The sequence below is a fragment of the Crinia signifera genome, chromosome 3, assembly GCF_055691185.1.
Source record: "Crinia signifera chromosome 3, ASM5569118v1, whole genome shotgun sequence".
In the NCBI taxonomy this organism is placed as follows: domain Eukaryota; kingdom Metazoa; phylum Chordata; class Amphibia; order Anura; family Myobatrachidae; genus Crinia; species Crinia signifera.
Window position 1 is genome coordinate 322,494,805 of NC_139219.1, and position 21,163 is coordinate 322,515,967.

Here is a 21,163-nt window from a genome sequence, read left to right on the forward strand (position 1 = left end):
GAGAGGGTTTTGTTGCTCTGACTGGCCACCTCGGATTCTGTCCAAGAAGCTATTACTCGTGCCCAGGTGGCAGCCCATGGTCCACGTCCTGTCATCACCATCATCTTGGCCTATCCAGACCACATTCCTGCAATTCTCACTTGTATTAAAGGACTAACTGCCAGCTGACCACAGTGAAAGTGGTGCTGTCATTATTCTGCCTTTGGATAGACTGTGGCAGCCCCGTGCAATTATGCCCAGACGTTCTCTCGTCGCGACGAGCCAGGGGCCTTTTCATCCTTAACCCCTGCGGCTGCTGGTCATAATCTCTCCATTATGCAAGGGCATTTGCCTGTTTAAGGTTTAATGGCACACAAGGTGATTAGGACGTTTCCACGGTACACACGGGGTGATATCTAGCAGGCTCCTGCGACCAGAGGCTTCCCCCAGCAGTATCTCAATAGCTCCTAATAGCGGATAGCCAGACCACACAGGAAAAATGCTACAGGCTTAGGATAATATACTAGGGTCTCCTGATAGCGGATAGCCAGACCACACAGGAAAAATGCTACAGACTTAGGATAATATACTAGGGTTACTGATAGCGGATAGCCAGACCACACAGGAAAAATGCTACAGGCTTAGGATAATATACTAGGGTCTCATGATAGCGGATAGCCAGACCACACAGGGAAAATGCTACAGGCTCAGGATAATATACTAGGGTCTCCTGATAGCGGATAGTCAGACCACACAGGACAAATGCTACAGGCTTAGGATAATATACTAGGGTCTCATGATAGCAGATAGTCAGACCACACAGGAAAAATGCTACAGGCTCACGATAATATACTAGGGTCTCCTGATAGCGGATAGTCAGACCACACAGGAAAAATGCTACAGGCTCACGATAATATACTAGGGTCTCCTGATAGCGGATAGTCAGACCACACAGGAAAAATGCTACAGGCTCACGATAATATAGTAGGGTCTCCTGATAGCGGATAGTCAGACCACACAGGAAAAATGCTACAGGCTTAGGATAATATACTAGGGTCTCCTGATAGCGGATAGTCAGACCACACAGGAAAAATGCTACAGGCTCAGGATAATATACTAGGGTCTCCTGATAGCGGATAGCCAGACCACACAGGAAAAATGCTACAGGCTTAGGATAATATACTAGGGTCTCCTGATAGCGGATAGCCAGACCACACAGGAAAAATGCTACAGGCTTAGGATAATATACTAGGGTCTCCTGATAGCGGATAGCCAGACCACACAGGAAAAATGCTACAGGCTTAGGATAATATACTAGGGTCTCCTGATAGCGGATAGCCAGACCACACAGGAAAAATGCTACAGGCTCAGGATAATATACTAGGGTCTCCTGATAGCGGATAGCCAGACCACACAGGAAAAATGCTACAGGCTCAGGATAATATACTAGGGTCTCCTGATAGCGGATAGCCAGACCACACAGGAAAAATGCTACAGGCTCAGGATAATATACTAGGGTCTCCTGATAGCAGATAGCCAGACCACACAGGAAAAATGCTACAGGCTTAGGAGAATATACTAGGGTCTCCTGATAGCAGATAGCCAGACCACACAGGAAAAATGCTACAGGCTTAGGATAATATACTAGGGTCTCCTGATAGCAGATAGCCAGACCACACAGGAAAAATGCTACAGGCTTAGGATAATATACTAGGGTCTCCTGATAGCAGATAGCCAGACCACACAGGAAAAATGCTACAGGCTTAGGATAATATACTAGGGTCTCCTGATAGCAGATAGCCAGACCACACAGGAAAAATGCTACAGGCTTAGGATAATATACTAGGGTCTCCTGATAGCGGATAGCCAGACCACACAGGAAAAATGCTATTGTTAATGACCCCTCCCCCCCTCCTCTCACATTGGCAACTATGTATGCACTTGCCAATGCCCCCCCCCTGACCCACTGCTAGTTTGTATGGGGCTTTAAGTAAATGTAAACTGATAATCAAACAGTGCAGGAGAACATCTGGGAAGTTACTAGCAGATCTCGGATATGAGGCAACAGGAATTTTAGGATTGGCTCCCTTTAAATAAACTCCTGCTAACAGAAAATAAATCACATTTCTATTTATAAGAGGATCAATATAGGCAAAGAAATCTCCTTCGCAGAATCGATGCCGGTGGATTTACCCCTCTATAAACCTTCCTCTGAGCTCCCGACGTATAATAAATGCAGATGAGAAGCAGCGGTAGCTGGCAGGCGTTACGTGTGTGTGAGCCGTTACGTCCTGCACGATCCTGTGATCACACGTGTACGGAAGCCCGAGGCAGTCGCTCCCTGGAAATGAGAGACACAATGTGACACCTCTTAATGTCATTTGCAAGCTGGAATTTCTTTTTAACCCTTTTCTCACAATGCATGAATATATTAAATGGTGCAGGTGCATCCTGATATCTCCAGCTTCACCGCGCCATGCAGCGAGAGATGAGTGATGCACCGGGCTCTGTGCAACTCTGCGCCTAGTCTTTTATTGTCCGAAAAGGCATCTTGACAGTGCGACCAGGGCGAGCGGGGAGACTGTGCGGAGTAATGTGATATAGGACACCTGTATATTGTGTGTGGCGGAGTCTGTATATGGATAAGAACACAACTTGTATGGGAGAAAATGCAGTACTTTCTGTATAGATCAAAAGATATACAGACATCACGGCACAAGATACAGCCGCACAGGCATCGCGGCACAAGATACAGCCGCACAGGCATCGCGGCACAAGATACAGCCGCACAGGCATCGCGGCACAAGATACAGCCGCACAGGCATCGCGGCACAAGATAAAGCCGCACAGGCATCGCGGCACAAGATACAGCCGCACAGGCATCGCGGCACAAGATACAACCGCCGCATATTGTACATGATACAGGTGTCATATACAGGATACAGATATAAAAGTGTCATATGTAAGAATATTGAATGTTACCGACATCAGTATTAAATTCCCGTTCCCCATACTGTTGATTCCTGTACCCAATAGTGTTTCACTCCAACAAACCCGCCACATCACAGCTGCTGGGCGCACCTAGAAGGTATTGTGGAAATACGGTTTTGGGTTTAATCCGGCGCATAAACCCTCACAATAAACTAAACTAAGACAGGAAGCCTCACGGCGGCCTTCAGTGTTACATAAATCCCATTCAACAAGATGTAGGTCTGTGTACGTGCGTCTGTTTGCATATATCAATAGGCATGTGATGCAGGTTGGTCTGACCAGACTCCTCCCACTTGTGTCAGTGATGTCACTTTCAGGCGTTCCGTCTGGCAGAAGATAGACCCTTGTCAGAATCCCGACAGCTGATGTCCTGAACATAAGTATTAGTAGTAGGTTAGTTTTAGGCTGCGGGGGAGGCTAGGGCTAGGGGTGTAAAATTAGGCTGCAGTAGAGGAGGGTTAGGTGGAGGGAGGGGAGAAGACTAGTATACTTACCTTAGAACATTTGAGAGTCGTTGTCTTCTCAGCGTCGAGATCCCGTACCCAAACCCACCTACCACGTGTAATAAAAAATAAAAAACACATCTTGATGTTCCGTCATTCATTTAAGGGATAAAACTGCAAAAATCCAGTATTTATTAGAAAATACAAAGAAATTGTGAATAACACTTGCTGTTTATGATAAATGGTGCACCAGCCAATCAGCTCCTGTAATAGGTTTGAAAAAGGACAGCTGTGAGCTGATTGGCTGGTGCACCATTTATCATTCAGTGAGTTTTATCACTCGCTGATAAATGAGACCCAATCATTTCAATGGATTGTTCCTATGGGGGCTGGGGATGGTCTTATGCACATGGAGCTCCGACCGCCGTGCTCCCATCCTAGGCCCCCAGAGGAGGAGTAGTGCAAACTGTGGACGGTGGCGGAGGGGTATGGAGGAGGCAGGGTACAGAGGCAGCGGACGGGGATGAGGAAAGCACAGAGGACTGCCGAGTGTCCCCTGGCGCAGAACCCGACGACCCCCCCAGCCGGGAAAGGCAGCGGAACCAGCCGTGGCTCCCGGCATGACCTGTTTATCGGCCGTGTCATCAGGCTGCACCACCCGGACAGGCGGCGGCATCAGCACCACCCGGCTGGGACTGGGAGTGTCCTCCAGACTGCGGGAGCCCGTCCTCCCCCTCCCGATGCTCCAGCTCCGGGCAAACCCAGTGGCGGCGGCCACCCCGTGGGAGCAGGTACTGCCTCTCTGTCTGCCCAGAGAGGACCCAACTCTGCCTCCACTGCTGCCTGTGAGTATCAATGTTAAGATGGTGCCGCTGATGGCTGCCTAGGATCTGTGCCGCTAGCCAGAACATGTTCCCCATGTCTCCCCTGTCGTGTTCGATATCTGTACTGTTTTTTTCACCTGCTACCTATCTGGCTGTTGCACTCACCAAGTGGCGCCGCTAAATGGCTGCCTGGGTGCTGTACAGCCCAGTAAATATATGTTCCCCATGTCCGTGTCCCTCATCAAGATACATCTAGTGCATGTTTTACTGTCTACCTATCTGGCTGTTGCAATCACCAAGTTGCACTGCTGAATGGCTGCTGTACAGCCCAGTAAATATATGTTCCCCACATCCGTGTCCCTCATCAGGATATATCTAGTGCATGTTTTACTGTCTACCTATCTGGCTGTTGCAATCACCATGTGGCGCCGCTGAATGGCTACCTGGGTGCTGTACAAGCTCAGTAAACATATGTTCCCCCTGTCTGTGTCCCACACCAGGATACATTTAGTGCATATCTGTATGCATGATATATATCTGTACTGTCACTGTTTTACCTGTTCCCACCCTGGCTGTTGCACAGAAATCCAAATCAAATTCCTATTACAGGTACAACCCTGATTTTCCGGCAACCTTTGGTCCGGAAACTTCTTTAATCCGGACACATCGGGTGCCTGCCGGAAGTAAGTAAGAATTTTGACATAGTGGGTACTGTGGGAGGGCTTAGTAGAGGGAGTGGGAGGGTATTGGGATGCAGGAGGAGGATCAAGTTGTGTGTGTGTGGGGTCGTGCTGCGGGGACTGATAAGTGCTGTAGGAGGTGGAATGATGATAATGCAGGATGATCAGCGTTCAACCTTTATACGCAAGTATACCTGGCCAATAAAGCGGATGTAGAAATGACCGACATTCTCATATTTGAATAAAAACTGTTGAGCAATCATACCCAACCCCCACAGACTGACACGCAAGCATTTATATCCTTTGGGGAAAACATTTCCAATAAATACAAGTTACGATGACTTAAAACATGCAATATAAGGTGCGCATACTGTTGGCAGTGCAATATTTCATACCGAGCTAGTGTCTTTCCCTAGAGATCTTCACCAGTGACATTATAAATATCTCCCGTTACCTTACAACAGCAATTGAAGAGTACAGTAAGTTTGAATGATGAGAGAGACCCAATAAAGTAAGAGGAACCCACAGGGGGGAGCCCACGTTGCTGCATGCTCCGCACACATAAAACTACAACCGGTCCTGGAGATGTGACGGGGAGAAGCCACATTGTTGTATGTGTGATATCAGCCACTGGCAATTATCTGGGGACCTCTGAGCAATGTAAGATCAATCCATAAGAATTGTAGTAAAACGTCCTTGAGAAAGGACAGCCAAGAGGCAAGTGACTCCCGCGCCTCTATAGGATTACAATAGGATCCCTGTACCGAATATATGGCTCTTCGTCAGTCTGATACATTAATATCGGAAATCAAGCCCATGTTATAGCTTATTAATATATAAAACTATATAAACAAAAGTAATAAAATGTAAAATAACAGTAGTTATAAACGTACAAGGCAAATATACAACAAACATATAAAAAAGATCCAGACGGACTACTTTCAACGCCCACGCACATCACCCAACGCTCGGAAACGTCTGAGTAAGGGTGTACACAGATTATGCAATAATCGTAAATATTAGGGTACACACTAGACGATGTGTAAATGATGCAATGCTCATCCTATTTTCCCATCATCCCCAGAATAAACTATATATCAGGTACAATTTGTGTACTCCTTCAAATGACCAATCAATATATATATTGCATCAAATTCGTTATTGGTATCTGCAGTGCAGGCAGATCAAAAGATGCAAAGAACGAGGCATGGGAGCATGCAACAGTGAGTACACACTCGACGATTTGTCATTCCAATTCAGCTCAAAATGTAAAATAATCAAATATAGCATTTAGGGGCTGACGCTGGATCAATCGTAGTGATCCGAATTCGGCCTCTGCCACAATGGTCGGGGTTTGCGCATTTCTGCATACAATGGTATGGTATAAGAATTTATTTTTCTAAAACCCGTATACACTAGATGACCCGCACCGTAGCTGATGATATATATATATATATAGATATAGATATATATATATATATATCTCCGGGATGCGGACTGGCACTCGGTCCTTGAACGGCGTCTGCTGCGGTGCCTCCCAATGGCACAATGTATAAACAGGTAAAGGAAATGGTGGCATTTGCAGGCTGGATCAAAAGTGTTCTTTAGGAAAAAATTTCAAAGTGCAAGTACCGACGTTTCGGGGGTGTAACCCCGTTTTCAAGGTGCAGAATGGTATATATATATATATATATTTTATTGAAGAACTGTACATTACAAAAGTCATATCAGCATGTCAAGTAAAAAGAAAAAAAACAACAACAACATCTACACATCATATGTGTAAGAGAGTGTATGAATTTAATAAACAATAAGTATAAACAGTAATTGAGTGGTCGATGCTTTTATCATTATAGGTGCTCATTTTAAAGTACACACCGTAGCTGATATTGTTAACAATATCCGCCGAGGCAGCGGGTGGAAAGAATAGCCAAAATCGACCTGCATGTTCAGCCGACAGGGTGGAGGTAATTTATGTTGCGCGGAAGCCCACATTGTTAACGATCTTGAGCAAACACTAAACAGATTATTTTTAAAGGGGCCTCGTTGACTATCGTTCAGTAACCACATGATTAGGGTGTGCACGATGACATCATAGATGTACATCACTGATATTTTAGAAAACTTTTTCAAAATGAACTTAAAATAAAAGTACACTTAATTCTTTAACAAGACTAAAAAAAAGTGTTTCGGTCCGTGACTCGATCTTCCTGTAATCTGCAGCCGATCAGTCCACCAGGAAATAGCGACTGATGACCCCCAGTTCCTAATTTTAGGAAATAAAGAGATTTAATAGGATGAGAGATTCAGAAACTGAGATATTTGGGAAGAAATCTCCAGTTATTTTAAAGCAGCAATCATTTACACTGCAAAATCAAACTGGTTTTTCAGTGTAAATGATTGCCGCTTTAAAAAAAACTGGAGATTTCTTCCCAAATCTCTCACTTTACGAACCTCTCATCCTATTAAATCTCACCCAAAATGTCTGCCTATGTTCGGTGGATGGACCCGATTTCTAATGAGAACTAAAATATATTTGTGTCTGGCATAACGTAATCCCAAGCGACTGAGCGTATTACCTGGGCAAAAGGGCCGACTTCAGGAGTAATCGAATGCGTCAGGGTGAATGTGGCTGCATGGAAGATAGGAATTAGGCTAAAAATAACAGCGTAGAGAATGTCCACCGGGGACTCGGAATCTAAACCCAACACAAGGAATCCATTCATCACTTGTCTCACTGGAAGACAGGCGCTCAAATACATCATTTCCACGTCGGAGTTTGGAAACTTGAAGCTGTGCATACAGTATCTCGTAGATAAAGACCAATACAGCTTACACAATGACTAGCGCCAGCTCTAGAGGGAGGGGCAGCAGCACAGTTTAAAATTCAAATAGTGAAGCCACACCCACTGCCAGTGTGTCAGATTGGAATGGCAGTTGGTGGCAGTGGGTGTGGCTCCCCTATTTGAAATTTGAATTGTGCTGCAGCCCCTCCCTCTGGAGCCTCCTCTGAGCATGACTTACCAAGCTTTGATAAATCTCTCCCTAGATGTCACGGTATCCGGATGGCTGTTAATGTCTAGGTCGACAACATAGGATCAACATGGTCAATAGGTTGACACAAGTTATGTGTCGACACGTGAAAAGGTTGACATGAGTATTTCACTATTTTTTTTTTTGGGGGGGGGGGGGGGGGACTATTTCACGTGGATTCCAATTGGGAGAGGTAAAGTCTGCAGACAGCAGCAGTAGCGGAGTGAGGCACGAGCCCGAAGCACGGTTGGTGAAGCGGTACACTAATTTGGGGTCCACGTGGTCAGGTGTCGCCACTGACACCCAAAAAAACAACAAAAAAACACAAACTTCATGCCAAACTTTTTACAGTCCTACAACTTTATTAAACTACATTTACTTTATACAGTCCTGTTCAAAAATATTTATATACCCTCAAACCCCACTCCCCTTTCGCTTTGTTATCCCCCTTTTTTTTTCTTATAACTATGAAAATTTGAAATAAAGATTTAATGTTGAAAAAAAAAAAATAGATATGTATACAGTATTTGTTGGATGATTTGTTGACATTTGTATGCCGAGAAGTATTAACTAGAACACACATACATACACATTTTATAATATACACATACACACACACAATTGTTAAACGCCCGTCAAAATGACGGTTTCTGCAATGTACTTTGAGCTGTGACAGTTTTTAGCCCACACACTCTCCACCCCCCATCTGCTCCGACCTCCAATCTGCTCCCTCTATCGATATCCAGCCAGTCTGAAACAGACCAGTGTCCCTGCAAAAATTGCTTTCATTTTCTGTTATGACATCTTATAGCACACAAAGCAGTTAGCCTTTCTATTATATATATATATATATAACTTTTTTTTATTTATTTTTGATTCTTGTTGAAGGTATTTTTTTCCTAACACTATTAGTGATATTTTCAGTACATCACCCGGATGTTATTTCACGATAAAAAGATGTCAATGATGCCCTACTGATAACATGGAGGAAGCGGGCGATGCCAAGCAGCTGCGAAGCAGCTAATTCAATGGATGCCAGCTGCTCTGGCATAAACACAGCTTTCTAACTTCAGTGCAAACAGCCCATATTTTTCCCATTGTGTCTGAAAAGAAAAATGACTTGGCTTAATAGTATAAATGGCTTTCTGTTAATTGCAGTTTTCCTTCCCAACCTCCCCTTGAATCCCTTTGCTGAACCCGTCAGGGTGAAAACAAGTGAATTATCCGTTGTGGGCGCAAAGAATAAGACAAGGACCCAATTTGCTTAAAACATTGTTCATCCTACACACAACTATCATTTCATGGTAATTGTTAATTACTGTAGTAGAGATTCCAGCCTTGGCAGAAGATCGAGACGGGATTTGCGTGTCTGCAGATGATACTAACGCCTGGGGTATGGCGCAAGTCAGCGTAAAATCCCCCTTTAGTTGATGGTGGGTTTGTTGGCCAAGGTGGCCAAAAATGGCCACGTCTAACTGATCAGGAGGAGCGTCATCAGCCAGCGAATGGTTAAAAGATCAGTCAGTGGTTTGTGCATTAAATGTAAGGACACTGCAAATAATCAGGACTAGAACATCACATTTGTATCATCATCTATATATAAGTATAATAGTCTCTGAACCACTGCCATCTGCTGGCAGAGTGTGGAACTACATCTCTTTCTCACATGCACAAACACAGAAGGTAGTAGACTATCTTTCGAAGCTTTTGCTTCGAGCGGGCTTACTAGTATACCATATACACTTCGGGCCCATACACACTGGGCGACTGAGCTGAAAGCCGCTCAGAACAGCAAGTTTGAGCGGCTTTCAGCTCAAAGCCGCCCAATATGTATGGTTTGGCGATGAGCGTCGCTGCGCGCTACCACATCATCGCCGGGAAAGCCGCTCATCTGCTGGTATTAACAGCAGATGAGCAGCTTTGAGGATGGCTTTGTATAGCGCTGCGTCCTCCACCAGCTGACGGCGCCAGGCAGAGGGAATCGCTGTCCATAAATGTTGGGCATAAATCGGCCAGTGTGCATGGACCTTTAGGGGAATTACCAATTGGACAGGTTTTTTTTTTTTTTTTTACCTACGTTGTAATAATTTGCGGCCGGCTGTAGGGTTTCTGCCATTCGCTTAGCTGTGAGAATATTAGCTGTGGCCATTTCTATAGGATTTATAATAGTTGCAGTACAAATGCACAGGGCTAGGATCCAACCTCCCCCTAATGGTTAATAAGGCAATTACAAGTTCTACGTGAATAGTTGGACAATAATGTCATTATTGCAGTGAACTATTCCAAAGTGCAGGGAAAAAAAGCGTTACAGGATGTGTGACGGATATGGGGGTGCTGCATGGGTGGGACAGGCGTATGTGGGGTGCAATACGGATGGGACAGGCCTATAAGAGTGCTGTACGGACGGGGCGCGTGTATTGGGGGTGCTGTACGGACGGGGCGCGTGTATTGGGGGTGCTGTACGGACGGGACGCGTGTATTGGGGGTGCTGTACGGACGGGACGCGTGTATTGGGGGTGCTGTACGGACGGGACGCGTGTATGGGGGTGCTGTACAGATGAGACGTGTATTCGGGGGTGTATGGAGGGGACTTTTTTTTAACCTTTTTTTTTTTTTTTTACATGAAAAAAATAGAAAGTAATTTATTCTGCTGGAACAACATCAGAGATCTAGGTTAACCAACATTAATGGAATCCAGATTACCAAAGAAAGAACATGGTACACTAAGTAGGGGTACAAATACTCAGGTCTCAGCATTGATACCAAAATAAACGTAAAAAACGAATTCCGCTAAAACACACCCAATATTTATTTGCCTTTATGTTATTGTTTATTTTGAGTACACGGATTTTTCCTTGTTTTTTGTTTACATTTCCCATGGGTTTTTACAAAAAAACATTTGCACCCCTAATTTAATTTCCATTGGATAATTGGAAAAATCAGGAAGCGCACATACAGTAACCGTTCTCAGGAAATCCTGCGCCCATTTGGATAAGGCCAATAATAGGGAATATGAGCACACAAGCGAACAAGGTAAACAGCCTAAAATATAATACACAGATTAGGGTTCAGCGCACTGGGGACGGTCACATGATGCTACATTATACCTGTGTATAATGCGCCCTTTATTCTACACTTAGCATTATGATTGCCCCCCGTCTCAGTTAGGAATATTCTCAGACGATTCCAGCTGGATATGAAACATTAAGAAGTGTAACATGACTGAGGACATAATAGGAGTTTGCCTGATCTAGTGAGTATTCCACATATTTGATTTAAGTAAAATAACCCGGGGCACAGCACTCACTATCAGGAAACGCTCCTGGGATCTGCAGCAGAGAACCACTTTCTACGACACGTGGGAGGGATATACAAGGACGGCCGTCAATGTGGATTCCGTACATGGAAGCAGCAGCAGTGATAGTATTGTATTTCCTGCATCACCACCACAGGGTCCAGCAAGCCAGCCGCTGCAGTACCTCCAGTAAGGCTAGTAAATCTATGCCTTCTGGCCGAAATCCTGGCCTCGCTGCCCCCCCCCCCCCCCCCCCCAACCACTAAAATAGAGCAACACGCCTCGTAAGGGAAACAGCTTCCATTGCCTGTCAAACAGCCCACTGGTGAGGATTCCAAAGCCCCCAAAATTAGAGACCACAATACTTAAAGAAGTATCATCACCTCCTTTACAAAATCTCTCTGAAGAGCAGAGTTCATAAGGGTGTTTCCAAGCCTCCCTGCTCACGACTTAATGTTTCCTTTGCAGACCCGAAAAAGATCTGCAAAATTCGTAGCGGAAAAATGCAGATTACCAAACTTATTTTTATAGCCTGCCGCAAGGAACTAGTTTAATCGCTAAATAACGATGCACTCAATTCTTAGATCTTGTGACCTCACATTCTGCAATTCTGTAAGGGTCGGTTATCAGAACGGGCGCCATGGCTGTATTATTGATGGGTACACAAACAAATAAACAGAATACTCTGTATTGGTAAGACGTCTGATCTGGTCTCATTAAGCAAAATCCCCCACCCTGCTACCTCCCACTTAGTGACACAAAGGCGTCCATAATTTTGTATAAATGAGCCAGAGAATGAGAGGTCAACACACTGCGTCTCCACTGAAGGGATTAAACAACACATGTACTGTATTCATTTTTAATGACAAGGGAAATGAGAGACGGAGATATTCTTACAGACTGCAAACAAACCTCACAACAGCTATTTAGAGGATCTAAACGTAACATCGGGGAAGGAATACTGCGGCTCCGAAGCCAAATCAGAACTACAATTCAGATCCGACTAGGCCAACAACTGAAAGTGTCTGATGGGAGTTGTGTTAAGGAGGCCATATACAAGGGAGATACACATGGGATTTTTTTTATTCAACTGTTGCGCTCAATTGCATGAAGAGCGTCCGAATCGCATGTGATTGACAGCAGGTCCAATGCGAGGTCCTGTACGCATCCCATCGGAGCCTGGTAGACACTCCGGCTTCAGAACCGATCTGTTGAATCGCACCTGAGCTGGGATCGCATGCAATACAGTATATCGCATATAAGGTAGTGGTTGTGATCTGCACACTGTGACAGTTATTTGCAGCCACCCACTGAGCTGGGAACTTTTTGAAATCCGACCCCTGTATCAGTTGGATGATTTCTTTTAATCCTGTGGTGTTTTTTTTTAGTCTAACTAAAACCTCATAACTTTATTTAAAAACCAAAAATAACACAGTAATATCTGAATATAACGTATTGAAAAACTAGAGATCGAAAAGTCAAGCAGCCTAGCAGCAATGGTAAAATTGTGTGTCCCTTACACCCCCTGCATTAGTAAAGTAGCACAAATATTCAAAAATAATAACCATTCCCTATTGGTAACAACTTCCTGTCTGCTTATACGACTCCGCCCCTCTACAATGTGCCACCCTTAGCCACCTACTTGAACCAAAGTAGAAACAGCTGTCATGGATCAACTCAAAGATGACCAAATCTTGCATGCATTACCACATTTAATATGAAATAACGAAAGAAATAAAGAAAAACCTTGTTTAATGAAATTTAAAAAAACTTTATTTTTTCTTTTGTTTTTATGTCAACTTCCCTTTAATCAACACACTTTAACAAAAAGGTGAAATTATACAGTGAAAATAAATGAAAAAAAAATAAAAAAGATTAAGGAGGGAAACATTTTGGGTCATAGATTGTTTGTGTCAAGTGATTAATAAGTGATTACTGTTCTTGACTTACAGGTAATTTGTGCTAAATTATAATGTAATATTACATTGGGTTTAAAGTGCAGATATACGAGCATCAGTGCAATATATATATATATATTAGAGGCAAATAAAATGCATCTTTTTAATTATACTACATCTAGCAAAGCTAATTTTGGATTAGTGGGTTAGTGCACCGTGTTGATAAATACAGATGTGTCCTCATTACCCGGCAAGTTGCTTGGCGCGACCGAGATGATTCGCCACGGCAGCTACTCTTAAAAGCTGGGTACGCATTAGACAAAATCATCCATCAGCAATATCGTTAACGATGCGCTCGCACATCACTGGAGGCGCGGCTTAGTTTTGTAGTCAGATGCAGAATGGCCATGTTTAAGTAGTGTTCCCGCTAGGCTGTTTTAGGGGGACGCTGCGCCCTGCCCGATTTTTAAAGCGCAAAATGCGCCCTGCCTCTGCAGCAGCGCCCCGCTAAAAGAGCCTGCCGCCTGTCTTGCTGGTGTGCCCGGCAGCTCAGGGACTTCGGTGGGGCCAGGTCCGCCCCCCTTGCACGACGGTAGCGGCCCTTAGTGACGCAGCAGGCCCAGGCCCGCCCCCTTTAACGATGACGTTGGCAGGGACGGTCCGCCCCCATTGCGCTGCCCCCCAAAAATTCCTAGAGGGAACACTATTTAAGTTTACAGCGGCTGCGTTGATGTCACGCAACGCAGCAGCCCTCCGCTTCAGCGTTCCGGACACTTTTGAATTGTCCGGGCCACTCCCACAAAACAGTTCGTTTCCACAGTGGCGCACAGTCTGTGTGAGCAATTTGGGGTGATTTGAGGATCGGTGAACGAGGACACATCTGTACCCTTGATGTTGTTAGCTATATTATTTTAGCTACATTAATCTTATCCTAAACAATTCACCACTAATTGTTATTGCAGGGTGCAAACCAGACATTTGCGGAGATGCTTGTGAGCATGTTTTCTGTCACCGGATTCCGGGATGACCCCTCTGTGATATAGTATTGGTCCATGATTAAACTTACTACAACCTTTGTCAAGATGCAGGGTTTCCTCTAAGGTGAGTGATCTGGAATTAGAAAAGTTAAAATGTGGACTTACCACTGGATGTCAGTGAAAGCTTACAGTCATTCTAAAATTTGATTATTATTTTTTTAAAGGTTTGAAAAACCACCAAGACTTTTTTTTTTTAAGGAAAAAATAAATAAAATCGGGATATCCGGAATACTTGTACATTTAAGTAACATTTATATTCACAAGGGTGAGAACAGAATATCCGTCAGCAGTGTTCCTAGAGTGCTGGGCAAATAAGTATAAAAAGCTAAAGGACCATTGTAACCTGGCTGGATGCATTTGTAGTCTGTCTATTCCTGGTAAACGCCTGACAGGGCCTCTCTATCCCCACTTCTTACACCAACTGCGGGAATGTATGACGGGGTGCAGTGCAGTGCGCCTGTGTGTTCACGTGCGTGTGATGAATGTAAAAGTGCGTATGTACACTTCTGTATATAATACTGTGCAAATGCTTAAATGCAATCAAAAAAGCAAAACAGATTACAAGCTTAATCGCTAGTGGGGGTCACGTTCTATTTGGAAGCTATGCCGCTGCTTCGTGGGAAACAGAACCAGCAAAGAGACCGCGCCAGCTATCCACCATATCTCAGCCGCAAATAGCAGCAGCACCAGGGGGGTGCCAAATCTAGCATCCTGACACAAGTAAAGGTCCATACACACTGGGCGACTTTGCCCAGCGTGTATGGACAGCGATGATTGCGTTCATCGCTGGGGGGGAAGCCACTCAGTGCATACACACTGAGCGGCTTTCCCCCTGCCCGGCGCCGTCAGTGGGGGGTGGGCGGCTTTGCATAGCGCAGCGCTATGCAAAGCCGTCCTCACAGGCACTCATCTGCTGGTATTACCAGCAGATGAACGGCTTTCCAGGCGATGATGCGGGAGCGCGCAGCAGCACTCACCGCTGGCGCATACACACTGGGCGGCTTTGAGCTGAAAGCCTCTCAAACGTGCTGTTTTGAGCGACTTTCAGATCAAAGTCGCCCAGTGTGTTTGGGCCTTTAGTGGTCAGGGGGGTCCAGCCAGACTAACCAGCGAAGTGCCCAGCAGACTGCACACAACAACCACAGCCAAGTGATTACATGTGCCGATGGTGACGGCAACTACCCTGCTACAAATGAGGGCACTACCTTGGCATGGAGTGGCCACTCACAGACAGTGAGCGCCCAACGTCTAAGCCGGCTGCAAGTAAACACAAAAGTAAAAAAAAAAAAAAAAAGTTGGAACGTAAAACCTGCGTAATATATACTGTGTACTAATGAACAAAAACCCATGCAAGCACGGGGAGAATATACAAACTCCACACAGTTATGGCCATGGTGGGAGTCTAACCCATGACATCAGTGCAATAGATGTTAATCATAATCTCTTATTTGGGGAAGAGGGGGTACAGTTCTGTAAACTAAAAATCATATGCACCCATAACCCCCGAGTCAGAAGTTACTTTGTTAAATGAAACACATGATCCATAATGAAATTCAGTAGCCAGACCTCAAGTCAGCCAACCAAAGCCAAAATATTCACTAGGAGACGGCTGTGCTCCTGTAGGGAAGGGAGAGCAGAGAGAAGTATCTTCTTCAGGACTACAAAACACCATTTAACACTTGTGTTACCCCCGTACTGACGAGGCAGGAAACAAATCACGTAATAAGGCTGATGGAAACTTGCCAGAGGAAGGCTACGGTTCTCCAACCGGCATGGAAGGCAAAGTAAAACGTACTAGCCAGCGGCTTGCTGTGACTTGTAGTTCCACAACAGATGGAGACAGTTATTTTGAAGTGCAACGACTGGCACAATTAAGATATTATTACATTCTGTACTGTAAATCAGAGGCAGACGGAGATCGGTTGGTTTCCCGGAGACCAGAATAAATAATATTTTACACCCCTATAATACTTTGAAGTCTTCTAAAACAGTGGTTCCCCACCCTGGTCCTCAAGTACCCCCAACAGTGCACGTTTTCCAGGTCACCCGGCAGGTGCACTCATTATTCAGGCACATTTGAAAAGATCCACAGGTGGAGCTAATTATAGCACCAGTGATTCTGTGTGGAGACCTGCAAAACGTGCACTGTTGGGGGTCCCTGAGGACCAGGGTTGGGAACCACTGTTCTAAAAGCAGCAAATTAAAAAAAAAAAAATCTTCATAGTGTAAAGTAATTTTCTACATTGAAGATAAGTCTTCCACACGTGTGTATTCTTCCTATCTGTAGATGTAGCATGCCCAAGGAGCTGTCATCAGCAGCAATATCTCCCACCTTTACAGTCCCCAACCCCCCCCCCCCCCCCTCCCCGCGCACACACTCCTCATCAGAAAACAGCGGCCAGCTGCACGTCTGCTCACTACGGCGAGCCTGCCATACATCATAGGAATGCAGCCATGTCACCGCGTAAAAACCAGATCTTGCACAGCAGCATACTGTACAGGATGGCAATACAATACAAGGAACCATTATCAGAAGAAATCGGGGGTTTTCCTTCGCCCAGCGGCCTGCGATGAAGCACCCAGCAGCCTAGCGTTTATTTGGCTTACGATAGCTGGCTGGTTTAGATGCTATGACATTATTCTGCAGTCTGAACAAGGTGCCTTATATCGCAGAGCCAATCTCCTTGCAAAGCAAAAAGGCTTTCTGGGAGCGAGTCGGAGGGGGATAGATGGGATTTCTTAGGTTGTAGACAGCAGATAATCCAGCTCTGCCCAGGGAGAATAAGCCTAATTCATAAAAGGAAGGATAATTCTTTACATGTAATAAGCACTTGAAATAGAGGAGTGTGACACAGCAAGGCAGATATAGGAGCGGTGCAGGGGCCTAACCTGTACGCTGCTCACTATTAGTCTTGTGTAGGGAAATAATCCTGAGTACAGTCATAATATATAGGATGAAGGCAGCAGAAACGTCATAGGTCCACATTGGAGCAAGGCACAGAATGATCAATCAGCACCAGGTATATTGAACACAACACTCGTCATTGATCGGCTGCTAGGCCTTTCAGTACCAACTTAACTCATCCTTCTCCCACATATGAACGGAAACGAGATAGGAACCAGAGATACAGTATTGCACATACACATACAGCCAATGATTGAAAACGGCATCAAAAGTTAATATAGACATTATAATACACATAGGACATAGGAAAGTGAGTTCTAGCATTCAGCAATAATGGGACAGTCAGCTGTACTCCCTTTTATAAGAGTACACAAGAAAGACATGAGTGTCAAGATCAGGTGGCAGACAGCAGGGGATAGAGACCACCAGGGCACATTAGTACAGGGAGGCCAGTTAGTGTACTCAGAGACAGCCAGAGAGCAGAGCTGTGAGAAGGGGAAGGTGGGGACAGGAGAGGGAGATCAGACCTGGGGAAGGGAGGGCAGGAGAGGGAGGGCAGATCTGGGGAAGGGAGGGAGGGCAGATCTGGGGAAGGGAGGGCAGGAGAGGGAGAGCAGATCTGGGGAAGGGAGGGCAGGAGAGGGAGAGCAGATCTGGGGAAGGGAGGGCAGGAGAGGGAGAGCAGATCTGGGGAAGGGAGGGCAGGAGAGGGAGAGCAGATCTGGGGAAGGGAGGGTAGGAGAGGGAGAGCAGATCTGGGGAAGGGAGGGTAGGAGAGGGAGAGCAGATCTGGGGAAGGGTGGGCAGGAGAGGGAGATCAGTCTGGAGAAGGGTGGGCAGGAGAGGGAGATCAGGTCTGGAGAAGGGTGGGCAGGAGAGGGAGATCAGGTCTGGAGAAGGGTGGGCAGGAGAGGGAGATCAGGTCTGGAGAAGGGTGGGCAGGAGAGGGAGATCAGGTCTGGGGAAGGGTGGGCAGGAGAGGGAGATCAGGTCTGGGGAAGGGTGGGCAGGAGAGGGAGATCAGGTCTGGGGAAGGGTGGGCAGGAGAGGGAGAGCAGGTCTGGGGAAGGGTGGGCAGGAGAGGGAGAGCAGGTCTGGGGAGGGGGGGGGCAGGAGAGGGAGAGCAGGTCTGGGGAGGGGGGGGGCAGGAGGGAGGGATCAGATCTGGGGAGGGGGGGGGGCAGGAGAGGGAGATCAGATCTGGGGAAGGGTGGGCAGGAGAGGGAGATCAGATCTGGGGAAGGGTGGGCAGGAGAGGGAGATCAGATCTGGGGAAGGGTGGGCAGGAGAGGGAGATCAGATCTGGGGAAGGGTGGGCAGGAGAGGGAGATCAGATCTGGGGAAGGGTGGGCAGGAGAGGGAGATCAGATCTGGGGAAGGGTGGGCAGGAGAGCAGGTATGGGGAGGGGGGGCAGGAGAGGGGGGGCGGGAGAGGGAGAGCAGGTCTGGGGAGGGGGGGCAGGAGAGGGAGAGCAGGTCTGGGGAAGGGTGGGCAGGAGAGGGAGAGCAGGTCTGGGGAAGGGTGGGCAGGAGAGGGAGAGCAGGTCTGGGGAAGGGTGGGCAGGAGAGGGAGATCAGATCTGGGGAAGGGTGGGCAGGAGAGGGAGATCAGATCTGGGGAAGGGTGGGCAGGAGAGGGAGAGCAGGTCTGGGGAGGGGGGCAGGAGAGGGAGGGCAGGTCAGGGAGGGGGGCAGGAGAGGGAGGGCAGGTCAGGGAGGGGGGCAGGAGAGGGGGGGAAGGAGAGGGAGAGCAGGTCTGGGGATGGGGGGGGCAGGAGAGGGAGAGCAGGTCTGGGGATGGGGGGGGGCAGGAGAGGGAGAGCAGGTCTGGGGATCGGGGGGGCAGGAGAGGGAGAGCAGGTCTGGGGAGGGGGGCAGGAGAGGGAGGGCAGGTCTGGGGAGGGGGGCAGGAGAGCAGGTATGGGGAGGGGGGGCAGGAGAGGGGGGGGGGGAGGAGAGGGAGAGCAGGTCTGGGGATGGGGGGGCAGGAGAGGGAGAGCAGGTCTGGGGATCGGGGGGGCAGGAGAGGGAGAGCAGGTCTGGGGATCGGGGGGGGCAGGAGAGCAGGTCTGGGGAGGGGGGGCAGGAGAGGGAGAGCAGGTCTGGGGAGGGGGTGCAGGAGAGGGAGAGCAGGTCTGGGGAGGGGGTGCAGGAGAGGGAGAGCAGGTCTGGGGAGGGGGTGCAGGAGAGGGAGAGCAGGTCTGGAGAGGGGGGGCAGGTCTGGGGAGGAGGGTAGGAAAGGGAGAGCAGAGCCTGGGAGACAGAGAGCCATGTCCTGTGTAATTGCTGCTCTCACATCCCAGCACTGCAGATCAGCACCACGGGTTGGGGACAGCTCCCAGCTCTCAGACAATACCTGACCTGGCTGCCAAACACCGAGCTCAGCTCCTGACATTGCACCAAATGCCGAGTGTACAGCTGGGGGCGATCACACTGGGGGTGCAGGCTCAGTCTCCGTGTACAGATGGGGGTGCAGGCTGCACAGTCTCCGTGTACAGATGGGGATGCAGGCTGCACAGTCTCCGTGTACAGATGGGGGTGCAGGCTGCACAGTTTGGGTGTAACAGCCCAGGCTCCTGATCCCAAACCCTTCTGTCAGAAGGTTATACACAGGGGCCCAGCCAGTGCTCCAAGGAAGGGCCACACTTCTCACAGGTGGAAGTTACTGGGGCGCTCTCCCACTATAATACGTTCTAATCTAATAACTCATCCGCAGCCAATGCACCAGCGCATCCCCTGCACCCCCCAACAGGCACAGTGCATATTCTGCACCCCCAAGAGGCACAGCACACCCCTCCCCCTGCAACCCCAATAGGTACAGTGCATCCCCCCCCCCCCTAAAAAAAAAGAAACATGCACTGTGCATCGTCCCCCGAGCCCCCATCATAGACAGTGCATCCCCTGCACCCCAACAGATAATGCGCACCCCCACCATGGACCCCAATAAGCATGCCCCCCCTCTCCCCTCTTACCTCCACACTTGCCCCATCTGCAGCACATGGATGACCGTCTGCCAGACCCAGACGGAGAGCCTGCAGAGGCTGCCGGGGGTGGTGGTGGTGGTGTAGTGCTGGCGGTGGTAGTAGTGGTGGTGGTGAGTGTTGCCCATCATGGGGGGCCCCCGGCTGCTCAGCCCCTCCACCGCCCTTAGCCCTCCCCCGGAGTAATCCTGCGCGAACCACCTGAAGCTGAGGATCTGCACCAGCACCGAGGGCACCAGCACCAGCAGCAGGGTGAGCGAGAAGCACAGGTAGTCCCGCTGGGAGTAGTAGTCCGCCGCCAGCCACAGGTCGGTGCCCACGTCCCAGAAGAAGACCAGCAGGGCCAGCACGATCCACAGGCAGTCCAGCCAGGCCCTCTCCCCCCGGGGGGGCGGCGGCGGCTGCTGGGGCTCCTTGCTGCCCCCCGGCGGGCCCTCCCGGCCCCCTCCCCGCAGCAGGGAGCGCAGGCAGGCCGAGCGGCAGCCCCAGTAGCAGGAGGACGTGTTGCAGCAGTGGCAGATGTGGATGGAGCTGCTCTCCCCGGGCTCCCCGTCCCCCTCTCCCGCCGCCCCCGCCTCCATGTTGTGCAGCTGGGCGAACCCGGATCCGACCCCCAACATGCCGTCCGACTTCGCCGCCATCTTCCTCCCTCTCCTCCTCTCCTGGACGCTGCTGCTCCGAAACGGGGGAAACCCCTCCGCTTCCGCCCGCCCGACGTCACTTCCGCCCCCTCCCTGACGCCTCTACACCTTCTGCCCACACAGGAGAGTTCAAAATGGCCGCCCACCCCTCCCCCACACACTATATTTACCCCTGTTTACCCTGACTCTCCTGCCTCCTGTCATGGGACTGTCAGAGAGTACATGGTTACATGGATGAGAAGCATGTCTCTGGATAGAGGGGACCCTCTATCTTACCCCTTGCACCCCCATATCTCCCAACATGACCCACTCCAGGAGGGACACAATGCTCTGTTTCTGGGCTTCCTTCTAAATGTATTATCACCATCACCTTTAAACAGGTTAATTGATATCAAAGGTGTTCCACCACAGATGCTGGTAATCATACATTGAGAGGGAAGACCAGGAACAGAGCAT

The 21,163-nt window shown here is 48.1% G+C and overlaps 1 protein-coding gene across 1 annotated transcript in view; it reads right to left on the reverse strand.

The window, feature by feature from the left end:
* The window catches only part of XKR6 (XK related 6), a 167,416-nt gene extending 146,651 nt beyond the window's left edge, over window positions 1–20,765 (reverse strand). Inside the window, exon 1 of the mRNA XM_083178776.1 lies at window positions 20,058–20,765. Coding sequence (XP_083034902.1) covers window positions 20,058–20,707 — 650 coding nt within the window. The 5' untranslated portion in view covers window positions 20,708–20,765. The remainder of the gene's footprint in view (window positions 1–20,057) is intronic.
* Between the last annotated feature and the right edge of the window lie 398 nt (window positions 20,766–21,163).